Below are 21549 nucleotides of genomic sequence, written 5' to 3' on the forward strand. Positions count from 1 at the left end.
TCAGCAAAAAACGTTGTAGTTAATGTGGGGAATAACAGGAGGAATCACACATATATTTCTGCACTGAAGTAACACATAAATGGACAGTTCTTACCGGGTAAATCCTTTGCTCATCAATTTCACTATGGGCTCACTTAATAACTGTATTTATTTCGCACACTATGGCAACACTAATTAGAATAAATCTTCTCAATGATAACTGAACTTTTAATGGTTGCACTTTACATGTATGGACATATTTGGATAAAGGAAAATGCTCATTCCTTCCTTAACACTATTTGATTAATTCAGCACTCTGTTAAAGTTCCATGAAACTAATGGAACATGCAGTAATTCTTTAACCTCTAGAATTATTCTCAGTTGCCTAATACTTTCCCGGTAATTTAATAGCTTAATTACAGCACTAAGGTTCTAGTTATAGCAATCCTTTGCATTCCTTTTCTGCTACTCCGTATTTTCCTCGTCTGCCTGTGCTATACTAAAATGCTCTCCTATCCCTGAGTGGTCCGTCCTGATAAAAAAAAAAGAGCCCCGGTTTTCTCCACTTTTAGCTTATATACCTCCCTTCTATTTTCCTGCCAAAATGTTTCTCGTGCTCTTGTTTATGTCAAATTCCTTCTTTCAGTTCAATACAATATCTTGCCATTCACACACGCGCCAGCTATTTCTTGCCCATCTCCATAGTAATGAACAAAATAAAATAAAAACAGAAGTATTGCATAACATTATATCTTTACACACTGGTAATAATAAATAAAAACTAAATATTATATTTCACATAAGGCATATTAAATTTATATATACAAGGTTCTATTATTGTCAACACATATTTTAGATTAATTAATAAAACTTAATAAATAAACTCAAGGCAATTACATGAATAATAATTTATAACAAGAGATTTTCATCAAATAATATTTACAGGTATAGCCTTTGGAATGGTGGATTATGTTGGATTCTGAAAGGAATATTAATAATCTAAATTTCTCTTCATTCAGAATCCAACATCTTGTACATACATGTTCTTTAAATGCACTTTGTGTGTCATTTATTTCTATATTTATTTTCTTTTATTTCTTTCAAGCATAAACATATAAGAGGACTTTTTATACTTGACTATTGAGACTAATTGTCCTGAACTCTTCACATCTTGTAGCTTTTGGTTTTTTTAGAGATTGTTACGTAAATTGAGTAGTTAATATCTTTGAGTAGAAATCCACTCTCATATATCTTATTGCATAATTTTGTTAGGAATTTCAGTCCTTCATCTAGAGCCCTCAACCATTCTGCCAAGATCTATTCCTGTGACTTTATGTGGGTTTAGTTTTCTGATGGCATTTTCAACTTCACAAAGTGAAATGGATGGTCCTTCCAAATCTATCTGTTCAGGAGTATTATTTCTTTTTTGTTCATATAAATTCCTTGTATATTCAACCCATCTTTCCATGATTTGTTTTTTATCAATTAATATATGGTCTCTTAAATCTCTGATGACACTTGCATGATTTACTTTATTTGTCCTATTTGTCATTTCTCTGATCATTTCGTGCATTTCTCTGGTTCTGTGCTTTCTATCAAGGTTTTATGTCTGTGTATTTATTCCTAATCCATTCCTCCTTGGCTTTGATCATATTATTATCATATTATTATATGACACCTCCAGGGAGTCCAAAGACTCATCGAGGGAGAGTGTGCCAACAGCATCAAATGATTGAACCCCTTCGAACTACTAACCACACTCAAACTTGTTTAAATTTTTTTGCGCGCGCTATTAGTAGCAGAGGCTCTACCAATCGACAAACATTGCTTTCCTGCATTCTTTTTTTATTTCTTTATTCTTGCTTTTATATTTGGGTTTGTTTCTTTTAATATTTTTTCCATTTATCCAAGGTGTATTCTTTTTCCTCTTTCATTGTGAAAGCATATTTTTAGCTGCCACTTTAATGCTATTTTTGAATGTGTGCCACTTCATGTTTATTTCATCAATTGTTCTATTTTCTGTGTAAGTTTTGGTGTCAGACTTGTTAAGGGACTTTGTAAATTCTTTTATAAAGCAGTCTTTAACCTCCTGATTGTTACGTGAGTTTGAGTTATACATTTCTCTTATGAATGATTGGTTTGGTATCTTGAGTTTTAATTTGAATTTTGCAATCACTGGGTTATGGTCAGATCCTATGTCTATTCCAGGATATGTTTTAGTTTATGTTATTGCATTTTGAAGTCTTTTGCTTGTTATTATATAGTTAATTTGATTTCTATAGATGTTTCCAGGTCATTTCTATGTATAATGTCTTCTGGGAGGATGTTTAAATAATATCTTTGCAGTTATTAAATCATTAATTTTACAGAACTGGATCAGTCTTTAACCTCTTTCATTTCTAATTCCAAGCCCTTGATTACCCATGCAGAATGAGATTTTGTCTGAACCCACTTTTGCATTTAGGTCACCCATCATTATAATAATGTCATCTAACCTAGCACTAGAGATTGCAGTTTGCATGTCTTCATAAAACTGTTCCAACTCTTTGTCTGGGTGATCTTGAGTTGGTTCATATGCTTGGATAATATATAAGTTAAATGGCTGTGCACTTATTTTGGCTGTTATGATTCTGTTGTTTATGGGCCAATCCTTGGAGAGATTTTGTGATTCTATTACTTAGAACGACTGCTACTCTGTTAAGATGTAAGTCACTGCCAGAGTAAATTATAGTATAATTTTTTTTTTTATTATTATTATATCTATATCTGTCCACCTCACTTCACTGATACCTGCAATATCTGCCTTCATCACTTCTAATTTCTGGATTAAGTTGTCTAATTTGCCTGTCTCATAGAGTGTCCTGACATTTGTTACTATTTTCAAGAGATTGCTCCTGGATTTTAGACAAGGGGCATCTGAGAATATCATCCCCAGAGGGTTTGGGATATCATCTTCATATACTACCTTGGTAGTTCCTGTCTTACAGTCCTCGGTTTCAAGCTCTTCTTCCCTGTAGCTATAAAAGCTGATGGCTGCAGGGGATTCAACCATACCATCTCTAACTTCATATTGTGACATGGTGTGTTTCATGGTTGACTATGGATAAGTGCATGGTGAGGCTCAAATCTCTTCCACTGTGGCTCCCTCAAGTCCGTTACATGTCAGGAGCATGCCCTTGATGTGCCGCACATCTTGCTGTCATTCATCAGTCTATGTTGATTCTTTTGCCATCTTGGTCATTCCAAACTTTGTGCATATAAAGGTTGATATTCCCTATTTACAGCATTCTATATTGCTGATACCCTCACTTAGTTTAGCCCACCAGTTGAGGCAGTTTACTGGGGTGTGGCTGTTGGTGTGCAGTACCAACTTCTTGGAGCCATAAGTGAGAGTTGAGTATATGTGAGGACCAGAGCCCGATATCCTGTACCTTAGATCAGCAGCTGATGTTGATACTAAGGTGCTACCTCTACATCATACACCCCAATTATTCTATTACTGCACATTAAATTCTTGCACACTCTTTGGCAATACATTCTATTCACCAATACTTTCCACCTAATAGAAAATAAATAAAATAATGAATAACTATCTTAAGTATCTATCAAGAATTTGATTTAAAAAAATAAAAAAATGCATTTGAAACTAATGATTATGAAAAAGCTCCGAGTATCTGGTGGTAAAACTAGTCAGTTTTCATTTTTATATTCTTTATAATAAATAAACTTGATTTAAAAAATAAAAAAAAATAGATAAATTTTTATTTTTAACCTCAAGTGCGCTATTTCCTTTTTAAAATAGCAAATAAAGTAGTACAACTTTTTTTTTGTAGAATCATAAGGAATCCTGTCCACAGGTATTAATTGAATGCACAGGCTGCAAGACTAAAATAGTTCAAATGAATATTGAAGGACACATTAATTCTGAATGCCATTTAAGGAGAAATTTACCCATTGGAGATAGACTCTTTAATATTGAGTTGTTGGTAAGTGATAAAGGTTATATTATTTGAAAATATCCAGAACAGGGTGCCCAAAAACATTTTATTTTTGAGGTAATTTTACTCTGAAATACTGGATTAGTTTAAACTTTATAATAAGTCCTTGGACTCGTCACATAATAATAAACTTTGAATCAATTCACAAAACCTAAAATGAGCATGACAGTCAGATTTCTCTTATTTTTATATTTCTCAATCCAAATTTTGATTATTTTTATAAAGAAATTACTGCTTGCTGGCTTTAAGCCAGCAAGCAGTAATTAAGTTGATTTAATCAACTAATAATGATTGTAAGATGAATGAAAGATTGTAAACCTACATTACTTTAGTACCATGGGTGGGGTTAAGAAATTTTTTATGATTTTTTTTTTCTTTTATTTATCTTTTATGTATTTTTATTTATTTTTTACAAGATAAATATGATAAAAAGAAATAGTTGTAGAAATTTTTTGGTTTGGTTACAAAGTATACTATACAATACTTGACAAGAAATTTTATTTTAATCCTTTACCAAAATTTTAAACAAAGTTTGCCTATGTAATATCTTCATTATTAGTGTTTGTGTGTACGAGGATTGCTTGAAAAGTTTGGTAAAAAAATAAGTTAAACACATTTTTTGGAAAAAATCATCTTTATTTCTCAGCATAGTCTCCATTCATTCCATCTAAAAAAGTAGGATTTACCAAATTGTGCAAAATGGTCATTGACAGTCTTTTTCCCATCGAGCCGATTTGTTAAGTTTGGGAACAAGAAGTCACACAGGGCCAAGTCCAGAGAATACAGTGGATGTGGAACCAATTCGAACCTCGATTCGTGCAATTTTGCCATTGCGACAGCCGATGTGTGGTATGGTGCGTTGTCTTGATGAAAGAGCACTTTTTGTGTGTCAATCTTGGCCATTTTTTCTTCAGTTCTTCTTTTAAACAGACCAACAATAGACTCCTGTTATTGTCTTACCCTTTTCCAAATAATCTATCATGATAATTCTTTGGGAATCTCAAAAAAATAGTGGCCATCACCTTCCCAGCTGACAAAATGGTCTTCGCTTTTTTCGGTGCTCTTTCACCGGACATTGTCCACTGTTTTGAGTACTGCTTGGACTCGTATGTAGTGATCCAAGTTTCATCTACAGTCATGAATTGGCGCAAAAAATCCTGCAAATTGTGATTAAACATTGCCAAACACTGTGTTAAAATGTCCTTTTGCATGCATTTTTGATTGCCAGTCAACAATCATAGCACCCATTGTGCACACAGCTATTTCAGTGCAATTTTTCGTGAAGGATATAACAGTTGAGATGCCTACAATCTCAGCAATCTCACGATACCATGGATATTGTCAATCATTTCCTTCTTAGTGACTCAGTCGGGCATCTAGAGCGCGCTTCATCTTTGATGGACTTACGACCACGTTTAAACTCACTAATCCAAAATTAAATAGTTCTTTAATGCTGATGCAAGAGTCCCTATGAACTGCATCTAACTTGGCTTTGATCTGCATGGTCATTTTAAATGTTTGCCAAACGAGAACAATGCATTGCACATGGGTAAAATTTTTCCAGGGATCATGAAAAGATGATAGTGCTGACACTGGTTTGAATGAACAAATTGTGTCGCCATCTATTGGAAATTTCCCAAACTTTTTCAAACTCATATATAGGCTGCACATTGCATCAGTTTTCTTAGTATCCAATAATGCAAAAACATTATAGAAAGGATCACTACCTAGACTGACTTTGATCTTTATTGGGGTGTAATCAATGGGAGCAAATCCAGGAGGAGGATACTAAGGTTAAATTATTGCAAAAGTCAGTAGGGTGATACACCATTTTACTACTTGTATATTGAAAACATATGATTTTCACATTGATTTAACCTTAGTATCTTCCCAGGTCTACCCTTTAACCCAAGTACAAGCAAAGTTTGTTTACCGATTACTATTACTACTCGGGACCTACAGTAGGTCACAAGACTCATCATGGGAGCCCCATGTCAAACAACACAAAGTCTGTTGTAGCACTTGTTCATCACTCGTCCTCTTGCCATCCTGTGAAGAAATACAGTCCATTGCTTAACCACCCTCCATTCAGAAAAATTCATTTCTCACTCTCTTCTTCTTCACTACCATTCACAATCATGGTGGCCATTGTCCTTGCTTCTTCCCCTTGTCCCACCATACAAAAGATCTCTCCCATGTCAATCTATACTGCTTCTCAACAGTTTAAATGTTTCAGTTATATCTCCTGTTTGTCTTCTGAACTCTATGGTCTGCCATAACTAACATTGTGCAGTCCTGATATCATTTTTGTAATCTGTCTCTGCATATATCTTCTCCAAGGTTGATTTATCCCTTTGAAATACTAGTGACCAGATCTGAGCAGAGTAATCCAGATGTGATTTGATCAGGCTTTATACAGTGGAATCACCATCCTTTTTCTGCTGGTCAATGTCCTTCTCAGTGATATGTTTTCTAACCTTCACATTTTTGTGAATCACATCCTTTGCCTTCTACTAGAGTATGCAGCCTCCTATCAGTGGATCCCAAATTTTGAGACCTTTTATTTAGTTGTGTGAAACTGATATCTCCATTCTTTGCCCATCCATCCAGCTTATTAAAATCCCTCTGAAAATCCAACACATCAGCACTGTTACTAATAACTCTTCCCAGCTTCACATCATCTGTATCACTGTCATTGGTATAAAGCTTAATCAGGAGAGATCGCAGTACTGAGCTCCATGGTATTGCACCTGGTACTTACTTTCCACTTCATTAACACCACTCCCTTAAACATAACTCTTTGGTATACATCAGACAGCCAGTCGCCAATTCCAGTTCACTAACTTAATATCTTGACTCATATGTTGTAACTTAAATATCAGCTTATCAGATACCTTTGTATAAAAATAAATAAAGTGGCAATATGTTCCTTTTCTCTCATGAACAGTTCTTGGTACTTTATTATAAAAGAAAAGTGATCACTGAAACAGAAGCACCCCTTAACAAATTCATGTTGGCAAATAATGTTACCCATCCTCTACCTAGTGCTGTGCACGATCTCTCACTAATCTTAACACAAATCGTAATATTCTTAGTATTCAAAACACTTCCTCATGCACTTTTAAGCCTTGAACCCTTCCATTCCCTTAACAACTACAGAAGAAAGACGAACTGGTCTATAGTTTGTCACCTCCATTCTGTCAGCACCCTTAGCAGTGCCGCTATCATACCTTCCTTCCACTCCATGTGCACCTTTCCTGTAGCCAGACTTTTGTTAAAAAAGCCTTAGCACATTCTCTTAAACCATGTCAATAAAACCATTGCTTTATTGACATCCAGAGGCACTTAGTATTCAAAACACTTCCTCGTGCACTTTTAAGCTTTGAACCCTCCCATTCCCTTTAGTAATAAAAGTAACTTTTCTGAGATGGAATACTCCAATAAAGTTATCACTAAACATCTTCACTGTGTCACTTACCCTCCATTTTGATCTAACAGTGTGATTCTTCTGCAATCTGCTTGGATAAATTAAAAAACTAAAACAATGTTTTACCAAGTATAATAAACTTTGTGACTAAGTTAAAAAAAAAAACTCTCTAGAACTCTCTCTGATACACAGTACTATAATAATAGGCAATACACTATTTTAATATTTGTATATGGAAATTATATAACATGTTTATTGATTTCTTCCTGGGGCTCCACTGATGTTTTACTAATGTTACACACGCTCTTCCTAATTTAGCATTATCATCAGCAAACTGAATATCTCTTATGATGCAGATGAACTATATCATTGATATACACTGGTACCAGAACAGAATAATGTTTTAAATTACAGGATAATGAGGAAACTGATGTGAAGACAACAACATGTATACAAGTAGACTAGTATGAGCACTTCGTGTACGACATTTTTTGCTTATGTGGGAAAAGGGTTAACCACCAAAATGAATATATATGGATAAATTATATCAAAAATATAAGCCATACCCATGTTATTTCAGTAGTATGCAAATATAATATATTGTTGTCAACATCAGCACTTTATATTATTGTTAACATCAGCAGATTCAGAGATTTATCCTGGATGGCACACACTAACACACTCATCAAACTGTGTCTCGACTCATTCACTGTGTCAGCATTCACAACACACTGATGCATTGCATTCTGCTCATCAGCCACTTTCCATGCAAAGAACCTGCTCCTTGTTGCTTTGCTCACACCCTCCTTATACAGTTTTCAGGGATGGCATCTTGTTTTAAACTCCCTCTCCCATTCCATAAAAGATTTCTTCTATATTAACCTGGAAACAACCCCTTACCAACTTATATGTGTCAATCACACTTTCTCTTCTCCTGTTCACAAAGCTCTGCAAATTACATTTCTTTAATATGTCTTCATACTCCACATTCCAAAGACCAGTTACCACTTTTGTGAATCTTCTCTGGACCCTTTCTAACATATCTTCATCACCATGATCTATATGAGGATTGTCAAGGGCTTATATAGTGAAATCATAACCTCTGTTTCTGCACATCAAGTTCCTCTATATCATTGTCATTATTCAATGCAATGACTTCTCAGCTTATGCAATGTGGCCACTAAAAATTTCAGCTCCTTGCCTACCACCACTCTGAAATCTCTCATCTCCTTTAACACTGGCCATAATGTCTATAGATGTCCAGCTAAATCTGGATACGATTCTGTAACACCTATTGAATAACATGGATAAGAAGTGGAATTTGGTTTCTCTATTTCATCCACACGGCCGGTAGGGAGGTTAAAGTTTCCCCCACCAAGTATATACTTTGCATCCCATCATTGCTTACCAAATGTCAGAACCATACACTTTGCAACATTGAACTGATAGATCTAACTACCTGCCCATTCATACAATTTATTCAAAGTCCAGCTATAAAGCCACATCATTTACTTGACTCCACATTGTTTTCCCCAATTTTGCCTCATCTGCAAACATTTGCATATCTCCAGTTAAACCTGTCCCAGTATCATTAATATATAAGTTGAAAAACAGTGATCCCAGTACAGACCTCCTGCAGCACACCCCTGGTTACTTTCCTCATTTAGTATGCTGCACCACCATATACAACTTTATGATACCTATCTGACAGTCAGTCAATTCAACTTACTAGTCTGTTATACAGTCCCATCCATTTCAAATTAATGAACATCTTATCGTGCATTGACAAGATGTTAATTAAATATACCACTATCAACACATCTGTTACCAACTTATGTACTTGTTATAGTACATAAGTTGGTAACACATGAACTCCCTTTACCAAACCATGCTGACAGTCTCAGAGAATACCGCTGTTATCAACCTTTCTGTATGCTATTTCTCACTAATCTCTCCAATACCTTAATTACAACTCTCTAGATACGAGGGTGGTCTGAGAATTTCTCGGCCTAACAATGAAAAAATGAATTTATAATTTCAAAATTATTTTTATTTTTCAATATAATCTCCCTTAAGACTAATACATTTATTCCAGCGATGCTCCAGCGCCATTATCTCATCCTTGTAGTCAGGACCGGCAGAAGCGGGCATGTGGGCACCGCTGCCAGTGAACGGTTCATAAGTTAATTTTTAAGAAACAAAATTTTTATAATAAAAACAAAATAATTCTTAGAATGATCAATATTAAAATAAATGAGGCCGGATACACCGAATAAAAATTTTTAAAAATTGTATATTGCCGCCTCTTTGATCAGCCGGCTGTTTACAATTTTGCAGCGAGAGCAAGCTAAATGCTTGCCTGAATGTTGTGTCTACTGCAGTCTATCTAAAGTGAAACAGTGAACAGTTTTTATGCGCAGAAACGAATTTTTGTTCAAAACATTTGTTGCTAGTTAACCAGTCATATGGTATGCATCTCAGTAGGCTACTGACAGTAGCGCAGTGCGGACTATTATTTCGTCTCTGTGTCGTGTTGTGTAATAATTTCTTGTGGGTATAAAATAGAAATGGAATCAAAAATTTAAAAAAAAGTTATCCGGTGCACAAAATCATAAGCGTCATGCTGCGAAAGAAGCAGATATTAAGAAACAAACTGGGGCTCTTAATAAATTTGTTAAAATATTAAAATATTCTGATGCAGATTGTAACCAACTCGATACATCAGAAATCAGAGTTGAAGAACAGTGCACATCATCCAGTTTGCATGAAGGTACTATTGCAACTATTGAACAAGATAATTAAACATGATTTAAGTGAAAAATATTTAGGATTTAGTCAACTACAACAAGATTTAGTTGTAGTTGACCACGAAACTAATACATTATTAGTCTCTGTGAATTTAGAAGATCCAGGTGAATGGGGAAATATTGATGAAAAATTACGAGTTGTTTTAATTGAAATGGGGCCTGTTCAAAATAAAAATATAATATATCCCAGAGATACATATGGTCATAAATTTGGCGACATGTATCATAATAGAAAAATGGAAAACGGGAGCTCGTGCCAAGAACATGGCTCATTTATTCCGAAACTTTAAATTCTGTTATTTGCTTTTGTTGCAAACTTGTTGCACCTACTGAATCAACTGAATCACACAACTTTACATAGACGTGAGACTAGTTTAACTCACATGAAAAATTTCTTAAAGTGGAAGGAACTTGATAAAAATTTAAAAAAACAAAGCTACTATTGATTTCCAGACTTAAAGCATGTATGAAATGGAAAAGAAACATTGGACGAGTGTTTTAGAACGATTGATTGAAATTATAAAATTCGTCGGTAGCCGAAATTTAGCTTTTCACGGATCATCTGATAAATTATATGAAAGAAATAACAGCAGTTTTTTAAAATTAGTCGAACTGTTTAGAAAGTTTGATCCCGTTATGGAAAATCATGTTGAAAGGGCCCTACAATGAAACAATAGAGTACACTGTTTGAGTAAAGACAGTCAAAATGAAATATTGGAAACTTTAAGTAATGCATTCAGGGATACAATTTTATTATCAATTCTAAAATCTAAATATCATTCCATAATTTTAGACTGCACACCTGATGCAAGTAAAACAGAACAAATGACCATTATTATTCGCTTTGTTTCCTGTGACAATGGAATTGTCAAGATCAGGGAAATTTCGATTTTGCAGATGTATCAGATTCCACAGGACATGGTTTATGTGCAACAATAATGGAACAACTGGAAAAATGGAACATTCCCATTGAAGACATGCGAGGTCAAGGGTATGACAATGGGGCAAATATGGGCTCCAAAATTTGCTTTTGAACAAAAATCCTCTAGCTTTTTACATGCCATGTGCTGCTCATACTCTAAATTTAATCATTAACGATGCAGCCAAAGTGAATGCAGATACAATTTGTTTCTTTGCAGTTATTCAAGAAATATACAATTCATTTCATTCTCTTACAAACATTGGGCAATCCTTTTAAAGTTCGTAAAAAAAATTAACATTGAAACAGCCATCAGAAACGTGATGGGAAAGTAAAATGAATGCAATCCGCCCTCTACAATATCAGTTAGGAGAAATTTATGATGCACTTTTTGAAATTTTAAATAATGAAAATTTTAATAAAGAAACTCAGCATGAAGCTCAAACATTATGTGCTAAAATAAAGGACTACAAATTTATCTGCTCTCTTATAACTTGGTATGATTTACTTAACAGAATAAACCCTGTGAGTAAAATGCTTCAAGACAAAAATATGAACATTACACTTGCTTTAGAATCTATCGAAAACTTAAAAATATTCTTATAAGAGTATCAATCAGATACAAATTTTAAAGAAGTTCTAAAAACAGCAAAAGAACCGAGTGAAGAGGTGGATGGAGAACAAGAATTTAAAACTGGTACGGAAGTTTGACCCCAAAAGAAGACACGACAATTTGACTACGGGCATCATGACGAAATGACACAATCGTCAGAAGATAAATTTAGAGTGAATGTGTTTTATACACTTCTAGACGTTGCAGTGTGTTCGTTAATAGAACGTTTTGAACAACTAAAAACATATTATGATAATTTCAATTTATTTTATAGATTACTACACATTAATAACGAAAGATTTACGAAACATTTGTGACGATTTAGAGATTCTCTTGAAGGACTGCAACAATAAAAACATAAATGCAGTAGAACTATGTGATGAGTTATGTGCTTTCTGGGATATTTTTCGGAAGGATAATTTAAATATTCAAAAGCTCTTTCGATATTCTTAATTTTATTGTGTCCAATAATTTACCTTTCCCTAACTTTTCAATTGCTTTAAGATTACTATTAACCTTACCTGTTAGTGTAGCGAGCGGTAAACGTTCCTTTTCCAAGTTGAAATTGATTAAAATCTACTTAAGAACAAGTATGTCACAAAAAAGGCTTCTTAGTTTGGCGTTATAGCTATTGAAAATGATATATGTGAGGAATTAGACATTAAGACCATTATTTCGAATTTTGTGAATATGTAATCAAAAACCTTAAAATTTTAATAAAAAAAAATGTCAAGTATATTTATGTAATTTAATTTATTTTTTGTTATTCTGTAAAGATATTATTTTTTGAATATGTTCTATGATTTCTGGTGTTGTTACACCTTTTGGACATCCTTCACGTGAATCATCGTCAAGCCATGTTTAAACTCGGCAGCCCATTTCTTAATTGTTGAAAACGAAGGAGAAGAGAGCCCATAAACTTTTATGAACTTCGAATGAATTTCTTTTACAAAGAATTTTATAACTGCACGATACACAATTTTATCCATTTCAAGGGATATACACAACACTTTTGCTTCAGATGACTGTTATAAAACAAACTACGTGATAGAATTACTTGCAACTTCACATGGATGCTTATGACTGATGTACCAACTTAGAAAAAAAAATCTTGCCGATAGTGTTGCGAACTATGGCTGAGAACTTTTCAGACCACCTTCGTATTGAGATTAACCTCTAAATTTTCACTATAGCCATATTGCCACCTAAATGGTCTTCTTCCAAACTTTTCAGGTGATGCAAAGTTGAGAAGAACCATCAGAAGTAGAGCAGATGTGGATTTTCAAGAGGACTTGTACAGACCATGTGCCAGTCCATTGCAGGGGGGGGGAGAGGGACATTTTTAATGTTGCAAGGTTTTAAAATTCAAAAAGCAAAGATGGGAGCATGCTTTTGGTGGGGATATCTTAGACTATGTAGAGATAAAGGATCTGAGAGTGATGTGGATAAGTGCTTAATAGGGGAAATATTGTTAAAATTATGGCAGTGATGTAGACACTGAGATGTGTAAGTACAATAATTAGATTATTATGTTCCATTGCACACATACCAGCCACTGAATTAGAAACCTTTATGCAGATGTATATGAATGTCACTTTACACAGCATATACGCAAAATACTTGGTTACGTACATTACACATATTATAGGCAACTTTTAGAATTCTGCTGATCAGTAATCATCAATTTATTATTATTATTATTATTTGACACCTCCTGGGAGTCCATGGACTCATTGAAGGAGGGCACCTGCTCTACAGCTCTCTTTTCACCAACTGACTGCAACCACACCAACGACATCTACCGCCGACCACCACCACTGGTATTTCCACAGATAATCACAAACATCCATGCCCATGGCGGGATTCAAGCCCGTAGCCTTTTGGCTGGAGAGCAGATACGCCAACCACTCGGCCAGCCAGGCTGGCAAAATAGTGTTAATCACAATGGGGAAAAAAAAAAGAGGATATTTTGAAGTTGATAAAGGCCTTATTGTGTGGTGCCCATCTGGCTGGAGCCATGATTTTGTAAACAGTAGACCTTACTGTTTTCTCAAAAGGTGAGATATCCCAGTTGTTTAATAAGTAGAAAAATAACCACATTACTTGTCTAAAAGGTATAACTGTGGTCATCAGACAGTCTGTTAGGAATGAGATCAGCATTATCTAAGAAGTCACGTACAGACTAACAGAACTTCCTATATGTAGCAGTTGACCAAAGCATTTAATTAAGGCTGTTCCCAACCCATATCTCATCAAACCATATGTAGGGCATTAAAGAGAATCATTATTGGCAGTCACATACACAGGTTATATACACAATACAAGGATTCACAAGAAATTCAAAACATGGCTTTTTTTAGTTTCTCAAACCTATTCTCAAAATCATTATAAAATGTTTCTAAATTTCCTTCATATTGTTTCAGTTTACTGTCTTTAATTTCAGCATCAGGAAAAGCAATTATTCTTAATTTAAGGTTGGGAAAGTGCTCAAATTTCTTTGTTGTAGATCTCTTTGAAAAAGCTTTATTTTATTCTGAAAACTGATTGGGCAAGTTGTGTAATAACTTTGTTCCTTCCTTGAAGTGCAGATTTAAATATTGGAAGTGTTGCATTACATCTGTAAAGAACACCAGATCCTGTACCCATCCATGATCTTCTAGTTGTGGGTATTTCTTTTTCTTTTCTTTCATGAAAGCTATGATTGGTTCAAAAAGAGTAACAAACGTATTTGAAAGATTGGTAGTTGATAGCCATCTTACAATACAGTAGAATTAAAGGTCACTTAGCTTTTCTTCAAGCTTCAGCTCCTCAATAAAATTTCTAAATTCATGGTGTGTTTTTGCACTTGTCTGAATTAAACTCACAATTTCTAAAACGCAATTTATGACATTGTTGAACTTGAAGTGTGTGCTTACTAATTGCTCAAGGTCAGTGATACAGTGAATGATTAAAGAGACATTCAGGATAGTTGATATCATGTGTCAGTTGCCCAACTAGGACAATATTTTGACCTCCCATAGCTGGTGCTCTGTCTGTTGCAATGCTAACAAGTTTATGCAATGGTAGTTCAGCATTTAATAAAGCTTTGTTAAGTGCATTTTGGATGTCAGTATCTTTTGTGGTTTCCTTTAAGCTTATCAAGTCTAAGAATTCTTCTTTTACATTTCCATCGTTTTAACATAGTGAATAATTATAGCTAGCTGAGAGATATCTTGAATGTCTGTAGAGTCATCCATTGCTAAGCTGAAAGCAACGCAGCTTTTCAGATCACTCTGCAGTGAACATATGATTGTAAAACTAATTTCAGAAATACATCTCTCAGCAGTGCGGCATGAGATAGGAATTTGTTCTATTACCTGTTTAAGTTTGGAGTTCTCTGGAGTGAGAATTGCGAGGTTGTACCAGAGAATTGTGAAAGTGTGAATGATAGTATTAATGATTTTACAAAGAATAAAAAAGATGAGATAGATGCAATGAGTGAGATCGCGTTGTTGAATGGGGCGATACAAAGGGCAAAATAGCAGCTAGAGCGTATGAGCAAAAGTCGACTGAATGAACCAGCCAATACTAAAAAGTATGACAGGAAAAATAGGCGTATGAGTGTGAACATGAACAAAATGAAGGATAGAGTGCTGTATGGATACTCGTTAGTAGAGGATTTGACAAAATCGTACCAACTTGGTGCTACCATAAAGGATGTAACTGTCTATTAGAGAGCAAAAGGAAAGGGTGAAAGAAATGATTGTTGTGGCAGGTACGAATGATTTGAAAGGAGATAAAATGGAAATGATAGAAGACCTGAATGAATTGTTTGAGGTAGCAAAAGAAAAGAGTGAAAGAGTTAGAATGATTAGTCTTTTGCCACGGTATGACAGTGAAATGTTTAAAAGGAGGGCCATAATTGCGAATGACCTTATGCGTGGGTTATGTATGACGAGTGGTGTGGAATTTGTGGATGTGTGGAGTGAGTTCGATGGGCAAAAGGATTTATATAAGATGGATGGCTTGCATTTGAATGGTTACGGTGTAAGGAGACTTGAGAAAGTGTTGCTGAATGTAGTGGATGTGCAAATTCAGGGAAACTAGATTAATTAAGGGGGGGGGGGGTAGATATACAATCCTTAGGGAGGCAGTTGAATGTATGAATGAATATAATATGCCCGAGCAAATAAGGACAACAAATCAGAGTGGGATAGTTAATATAAGGCATCAAGGTAGGGTTGGGGATAATGGGGGGTCTTAAATTCATGTACACTAATGCTAGGAGTGTTAGGAACAAGAAGGAAGAGTTTTTGGCCATGGTTGGCACTTCCAGACCACAGGTTATTGGTATTAGTGAATCATGGCTGACTGTAGATGATATAGCTAGTGGGATTGAATGTGATGGGTATAGTATGTTCAGAAATAACAGGGAAAATAAAATTTGGGGAGGAGTATTGTTGATGATAGCTGATGAGCTACACCCAAGGAGAATAGAAGTTGAATTGCAGGATAGAGAAAAGAGCACATTTGAGGCCATTTGGTGTGAGATTGTGGCTAGCAGAACTAAATATACAATTGGGTGCTGCTATAGACAAGGTGATGGAAAAGATGGTGGTGACAGTATGCACAAGCAAATAGAAGAAATGAGTGGAAGGAGGGTAATTATTATGGGAGATTTCAACTATGGTCGCATTGATTGGAGTGAGGAGAGGACACATGGGAGGAAGGAACTGGATTTTATGCGGTTATTAAGGGATAACTATCTGTGACAGCATGTAATGGAAAATACTAGGGGTCAGAGAGTGCTTGACCTAGTAATTACATCTGAGGATTTGGCTGTAACAAATATGACCACATTGCCACCAATCGGTGAGAGTGATCATAGGGTCTTAACTTGGGAGGTGGCTAAAGGTGTAGAATTTTCAATTAAGACAGGGTACATGTGGAATTATCGGGCTGGAAAGTATGACAAGCTTAGGAGTTTGATTGGTTCAGTGCCATGGCATGTACAACTGCAAGGACTAGAAGTTGATAGTGCATGGGAGGTAGTTAAGAAGTGCTTGCATGAAGCAATGGCTGACTGTATACCTAGAGTCCGAATAATAAATCAAGTAGGGGTTAAATGGATGAATAACACCATTAAGCTTGAGTTGCAAAAAAAGAAACAACTATGGAGGGAATTTAAGGAGAAGGGTGACCGGCAGGCACATGAACGGTATAAAGCGCAGGCCAGAAGGGTGACGAGTGTGGTAAGAAAAGCAAAAAAGGATTACAAAAGAACATTGGCCATGCAGGCTGAAGAGAATCCTAAACAGTTTTTTAGATATGTAGCAAGTAAAAGGAAAAATGTACATGGCAGAATGATTTGAAAGAATGCCGATGGTAGGGGGGTAACTGAATCAGTTGATATAGTTGAGTTACTGAGTGAGCACTTTGCAAGTATATATCATCCAGGTGGTTACATTGCAGAAAAAACGAATAAACCAGTAGATTATACGGGAATTGTGGTGAATGAAGTAGAGTTGAGTAGTCTATTGCATAACCTCAATGTCAATACATCCGTGGGATTGGATGGTATACCAGCTTGTGTCATACGAGAAGCAGCTAAAGAATTGTCAGTACCCTTGACCATTTTGTTTAATTTGAGTCTTGGGTCTGGGTTAGTCCTGAGGGGGTGGAAAGAGGGATAAATAGTTCCACTGCATAAAGGTAGTTCCAAGACTGCTGTTGTAAATTACCGACCGATTAGCATATCAGGAATCATTGTCAAGGTCTTAGAGAAATTTGTCAAGAAAAGAATACAGGATTGGATAGATGAAAATGGGATATTGTATGGGGGAACAACATGGTTTTGTGAAGGTAGATCATGCCTCTGTAACTTGCTCATGTTTTATAACACAGTGACGGCTGAACTGAATAGGAGTAATGGGTTTACAGTGATACTACTGGACCTTGCCAAGGCCTTTGACAGGATACCACATGGAACCCTAATCAGTAAACTGGAGCAGATGGGACAGATATAGGGTTGGTGTGATGGATGGAGGGTGGTTGAAGGAGAGATACAAGAGAGTGGTTTATGCAGGAGTGGAGTCTAAAAGATGGCTTGTGACTAGTAGTGTGCTGCAGGGCTCTGTTTTTGCAACCACTGCTTTTTAATTTGTTCATCAATGATATAGGAAAGGATTTGAGAGGAAGTGTTCACTTGTTTGCTGATGATGCAAAGTTGGGTAGAGCAATTGTGAGTGCACAGGATGTCAAAATTTTACAGGATGATTTGGATAGTTTGGAGGACTGGGCTAGGAAAAATGGATGTCAATTTAATGTGGCAAAGTGTAAGGTTATGCACTTTGGGGTGAAAAGAATAGCAGCAGTATATCGCATTGGTGAAACTGTACTCCAGGAGATTGATGAGGCCGGAGATTTGGGAGTGTTGGTGGATAGGGAATTGAAGTTTAGGGGGCACATTGCAAAAGTTACTAAATCAGCTCATCAAATCACTTGGCTTCTGAAAAATACTTTAACATGCAGAGACGAACAAGTTGTTGTTCCTCTGTATCGAGCCTTGATAAGACCCCATCTGGACTACTGTGCCCACTTATGGGCACCAGGGTTTCTTCGCAATGGGGGAGGAAGTGGAGAGGATCCAGAGACGAGTGACCAAGATGATAGCAGGTCTGTGGAATGAACCTTATGAGAATAGGTTGAAGATTTTTGGGTTGCAGAGATTGGACGATAGGCGAAGGAGGGGTGATATGATTGAGACATTCAAATTACTGAAGGGTTTCTATAAGATTGATCCAGAAGATATTTTTGAAAATATGACTGGTGGTGGGAGGACTAGGGGCCATTCATGGAAGCTGGGCAAGAGCGTGGTTGACAAGGGCGTTAGTGCTAGGTTTTTTACTTGGAGAGTGGTGAATGAGTGGAATAAGCTTCCAGAGTCTGTTGTGAGTGCTACGACCGGGAATGAGTTCAAGGCAAGGTATGATAGATACTGTGTCAATGTCGAATAGTTGTTCTTGACATGATGTTAGGGCCTCCCTCGATGAGTCTGTCGACTCCTTGGAGTTGCCCGGAACAATAATAATAATAATAATTCTTTTTTACAAATTCTCCATGACTGTAAGATAGTTTATTTCGAGCAATATTCCAAGCTATAACAAAACTAGCTTCAGTAGCTAAATCACTTGGCGTACAGAGGGAAAATAGACTATTTTGTTGAGTGACTAAATTATATTTAAAATGTTTTATCTTGTTTTTTCACAGTTCTGATTCAGGAGGAAATTCAGATGCAAACTTTTTATGATAGTATGACAGATAAGACAAAGCACCTTTTAACCCTTAATAGTAAAACAAAATCGTCCTCCCATTGTTGGTTAAACACTCTATTTTCTTGTTTGTCTTCTGTTTTATACTCTTCTGTTGCTCAGTCATTTTAAACAAGGGTTTTATAATTTTCACTAAAATCAATCTTAAGTATTTATTAACCAGAAAAGCACTTATCTACACCATACCACAGTAGTTCCACTACCACCACAAACACGTAACTTGTGTGTACTGCATGAAGAGTGATGATGCAGACTCCAGTTAGCTGAGTCGGTGGGTAATGCAGCGATCATAGTAGTCACTTTTGGAACTAATTTTGGCAGGAGCGACACAGACAATCAAATGTCAAAACACTTTTTATCAACCAAATACAATAGCAAAATCCACTTTAACTACCCTTTTGACCCTTACCATTTAAAAGCTAAAAATTTAAAGTTTCGAAATATATGTTTTTTACATATCTTTAAAGCATTTACGAAATAAAATATTCTAATGTTGGTACATACTATACTACTATAGATTATTATTTGATTATTATTACTATAGATATGGAGGAGGTGGAGAGGATCCAGAGGCGAGTGACTAAGATGATAGCAGGTCTATGGAATGAACCATATGAGAACAGGTTGAAGATTTGTGGGTTGCAGAAACTAGTTGATAGGTGGAAAATTGGAGATATGATTGAGACATTCAAATTGCTAAAATTATTCTATAGGATTAATTCAGAGGATATTTTTGAGATCAGGACTGGTGGTGGGAGAACTAGGGGCACCTATGGAAGCTGGGCAAGAGTGTGGTTAGCAGGGGTATTAGAGCAGGGTTCTTTACTTTTAGAGTGGTAAATGAGTGGAATAAGCTGCCAGAGTCTGTTGTGGGTGCTATGACAGTGAGCAAGTTCAAGGCAAGGTATGATAGATACTGTGAGAATGTTGAATAGTTGTGTGGACATGATGTTTAGGCCTCCCTCGATGAGTCTAAGGACTCCCTGGAGTAGCCCGAAATAATAATAATAATAATAATAATTAATATAAAAGTTTAGGAAATATGACAGTGAAAACTAATATTGTCTCAGGAGCCACACAGAGTAGCTTTGGGAGCCGCAGTTTTCCCACCATGGCTATATACCATTGTGATGACCTGCAGGATCCTAGATGACTACTATTTAATATTATAAATTTAGTTTAATCCTTTATCCAAGTGTGTGCAAACAAAGTTTGCGCCTGAAAGTATCTTCACGACTGGGGTAAAGTGGTACAACACCGGGCAACTCCTTGCAAAGTTGGAGCAAGCTACCAACACTCCTATCTCAGTATCTCCCATAATGCAAAACACATCTCCTTGCGGATATGTATAATGCATTAAGGGAAGGGCCACTACCCAGACTAGTTTCGACCTTTATTGAGGTCTCTTCAGTGTGAGCCAGGCCCAAGTGGAGATACCAGGCAGAAGCATTAGCAAGGTCATCTCCTCCTATAGGAGCTGCCAAACAGTGTGCAACATTTTTATTAAATTACTCTGGATTTAGAGAAAGATGTTGAAAGGTTATTTTTCACTTGGTCAGACTATAATAATCTAAATCCAGAATAATTTAATAAAAAGGTGGCATACCATTTGGCAGCTCCTGTAGGAGGAGATGACCTTGCTAATGCTTCTGCCTGGTATCTCCACTTGGGCCTGGCTCCCATTGAAGAGACCTCAATAAAGGTCGAAACTAGTCTGGGTAGTGGCCCTTCCCTTAATGCATAACATTATACATATCCGTAAGGAGATGTGCTTTGCATTATTGGAGATACTGAGATAGGAGTGTTGGTATCTTGCTCCACCTTTGCAAGGAGTTGCCCGGTGTTGTACCACTTTACCCCAGTCCTGAAGATACTTTCAGGTGCAAACTTTGTTTGCACCTGAAAGTATCTTCAGGCGCAAACTAAAAAAGCGAAAGGATTAAACTAAATTTATTATAGTCTGACCAAGTGAAAAATAAACTTTTGACTACTATTTAAGTTGTAAAAACTTTTTCACTTGGTTATAAAGTACATTACACTTGACAAGAAATTACATTATTGTTTTAATCTTTACCCAAGTATAAGCAAACAATGTGAAATATCTTCACAAGTCTTGTGTATATGCATGAATGAGCATGTGTGCATGTATTATCAGACATGTGTGTGCATTATGGAAAAGGTCACTACCCAGACTGGTAGTGTTTTTGTTTTCAACAAAAACCAATTTTTTTTTATCTTGTTTTGGTCTTTTGGCTCTTCGCTTCTCATATTATTCAGTTTACTGACTTTTGTCTCTATTTAAATCTGTATTATAAAAAAAAAAATAAAAAAAACTTTCTAAGTTAGAAACCATTACACATTACAAAATGATTTTATTTTTCTTTTCAAGAATGAATGCTAGTATCAGTATATCTTTCACAAAATAAAGTTCTATAAGTGAAATTTTTAATATTTTAGAGATTTGTTAGCCTTTAATATTGGTTGAATTGGGTAGTT

The 21549-nt window shown here is 35.8% G+C and overlaps 1 protein-coding gene across 2 annotated transcripts in view; it reads left to right on the forward strand.

Annotated features, from left to right (window-relative positions):
- Positions 1 to 21549, forward strand: part of LOC150106015 (uncharacterized) — a 387593-nt gene that overhangs the window by 287258 nt on the left and 78786 nt on the right. For both annotated transcript variants that reach the window (XM_090393743.1, XM_090393744.1), the window contains exon 16: positions 3813 to 3965. In XM_090393743.1, the coding sequence (XP_090249869.1) occupies positions 3813 to 3965 (153 nt within the window). The remainder of the gene's footprint in view (positions 1 to 3812; positions 3966 to 21549) is intronic.

The sequence above is a fragment of the Typopeltis vanoorti genome, chromosome 6, assembly GCF_054136105.1.
Source record: "Typopeltis vanoorti isolate ZY-2024b chromosome 6, IOZ_Tvanoo_1.0, whole genome shotgun sequence".
NCBI classification, from domain to species: domain Eukaryota; kingdom Metazoa; phylum Arthropoda; class Arachnida; order Uropygi; family Thelyphonidae; genus Typopeltis; species Typopeltis vanoorti.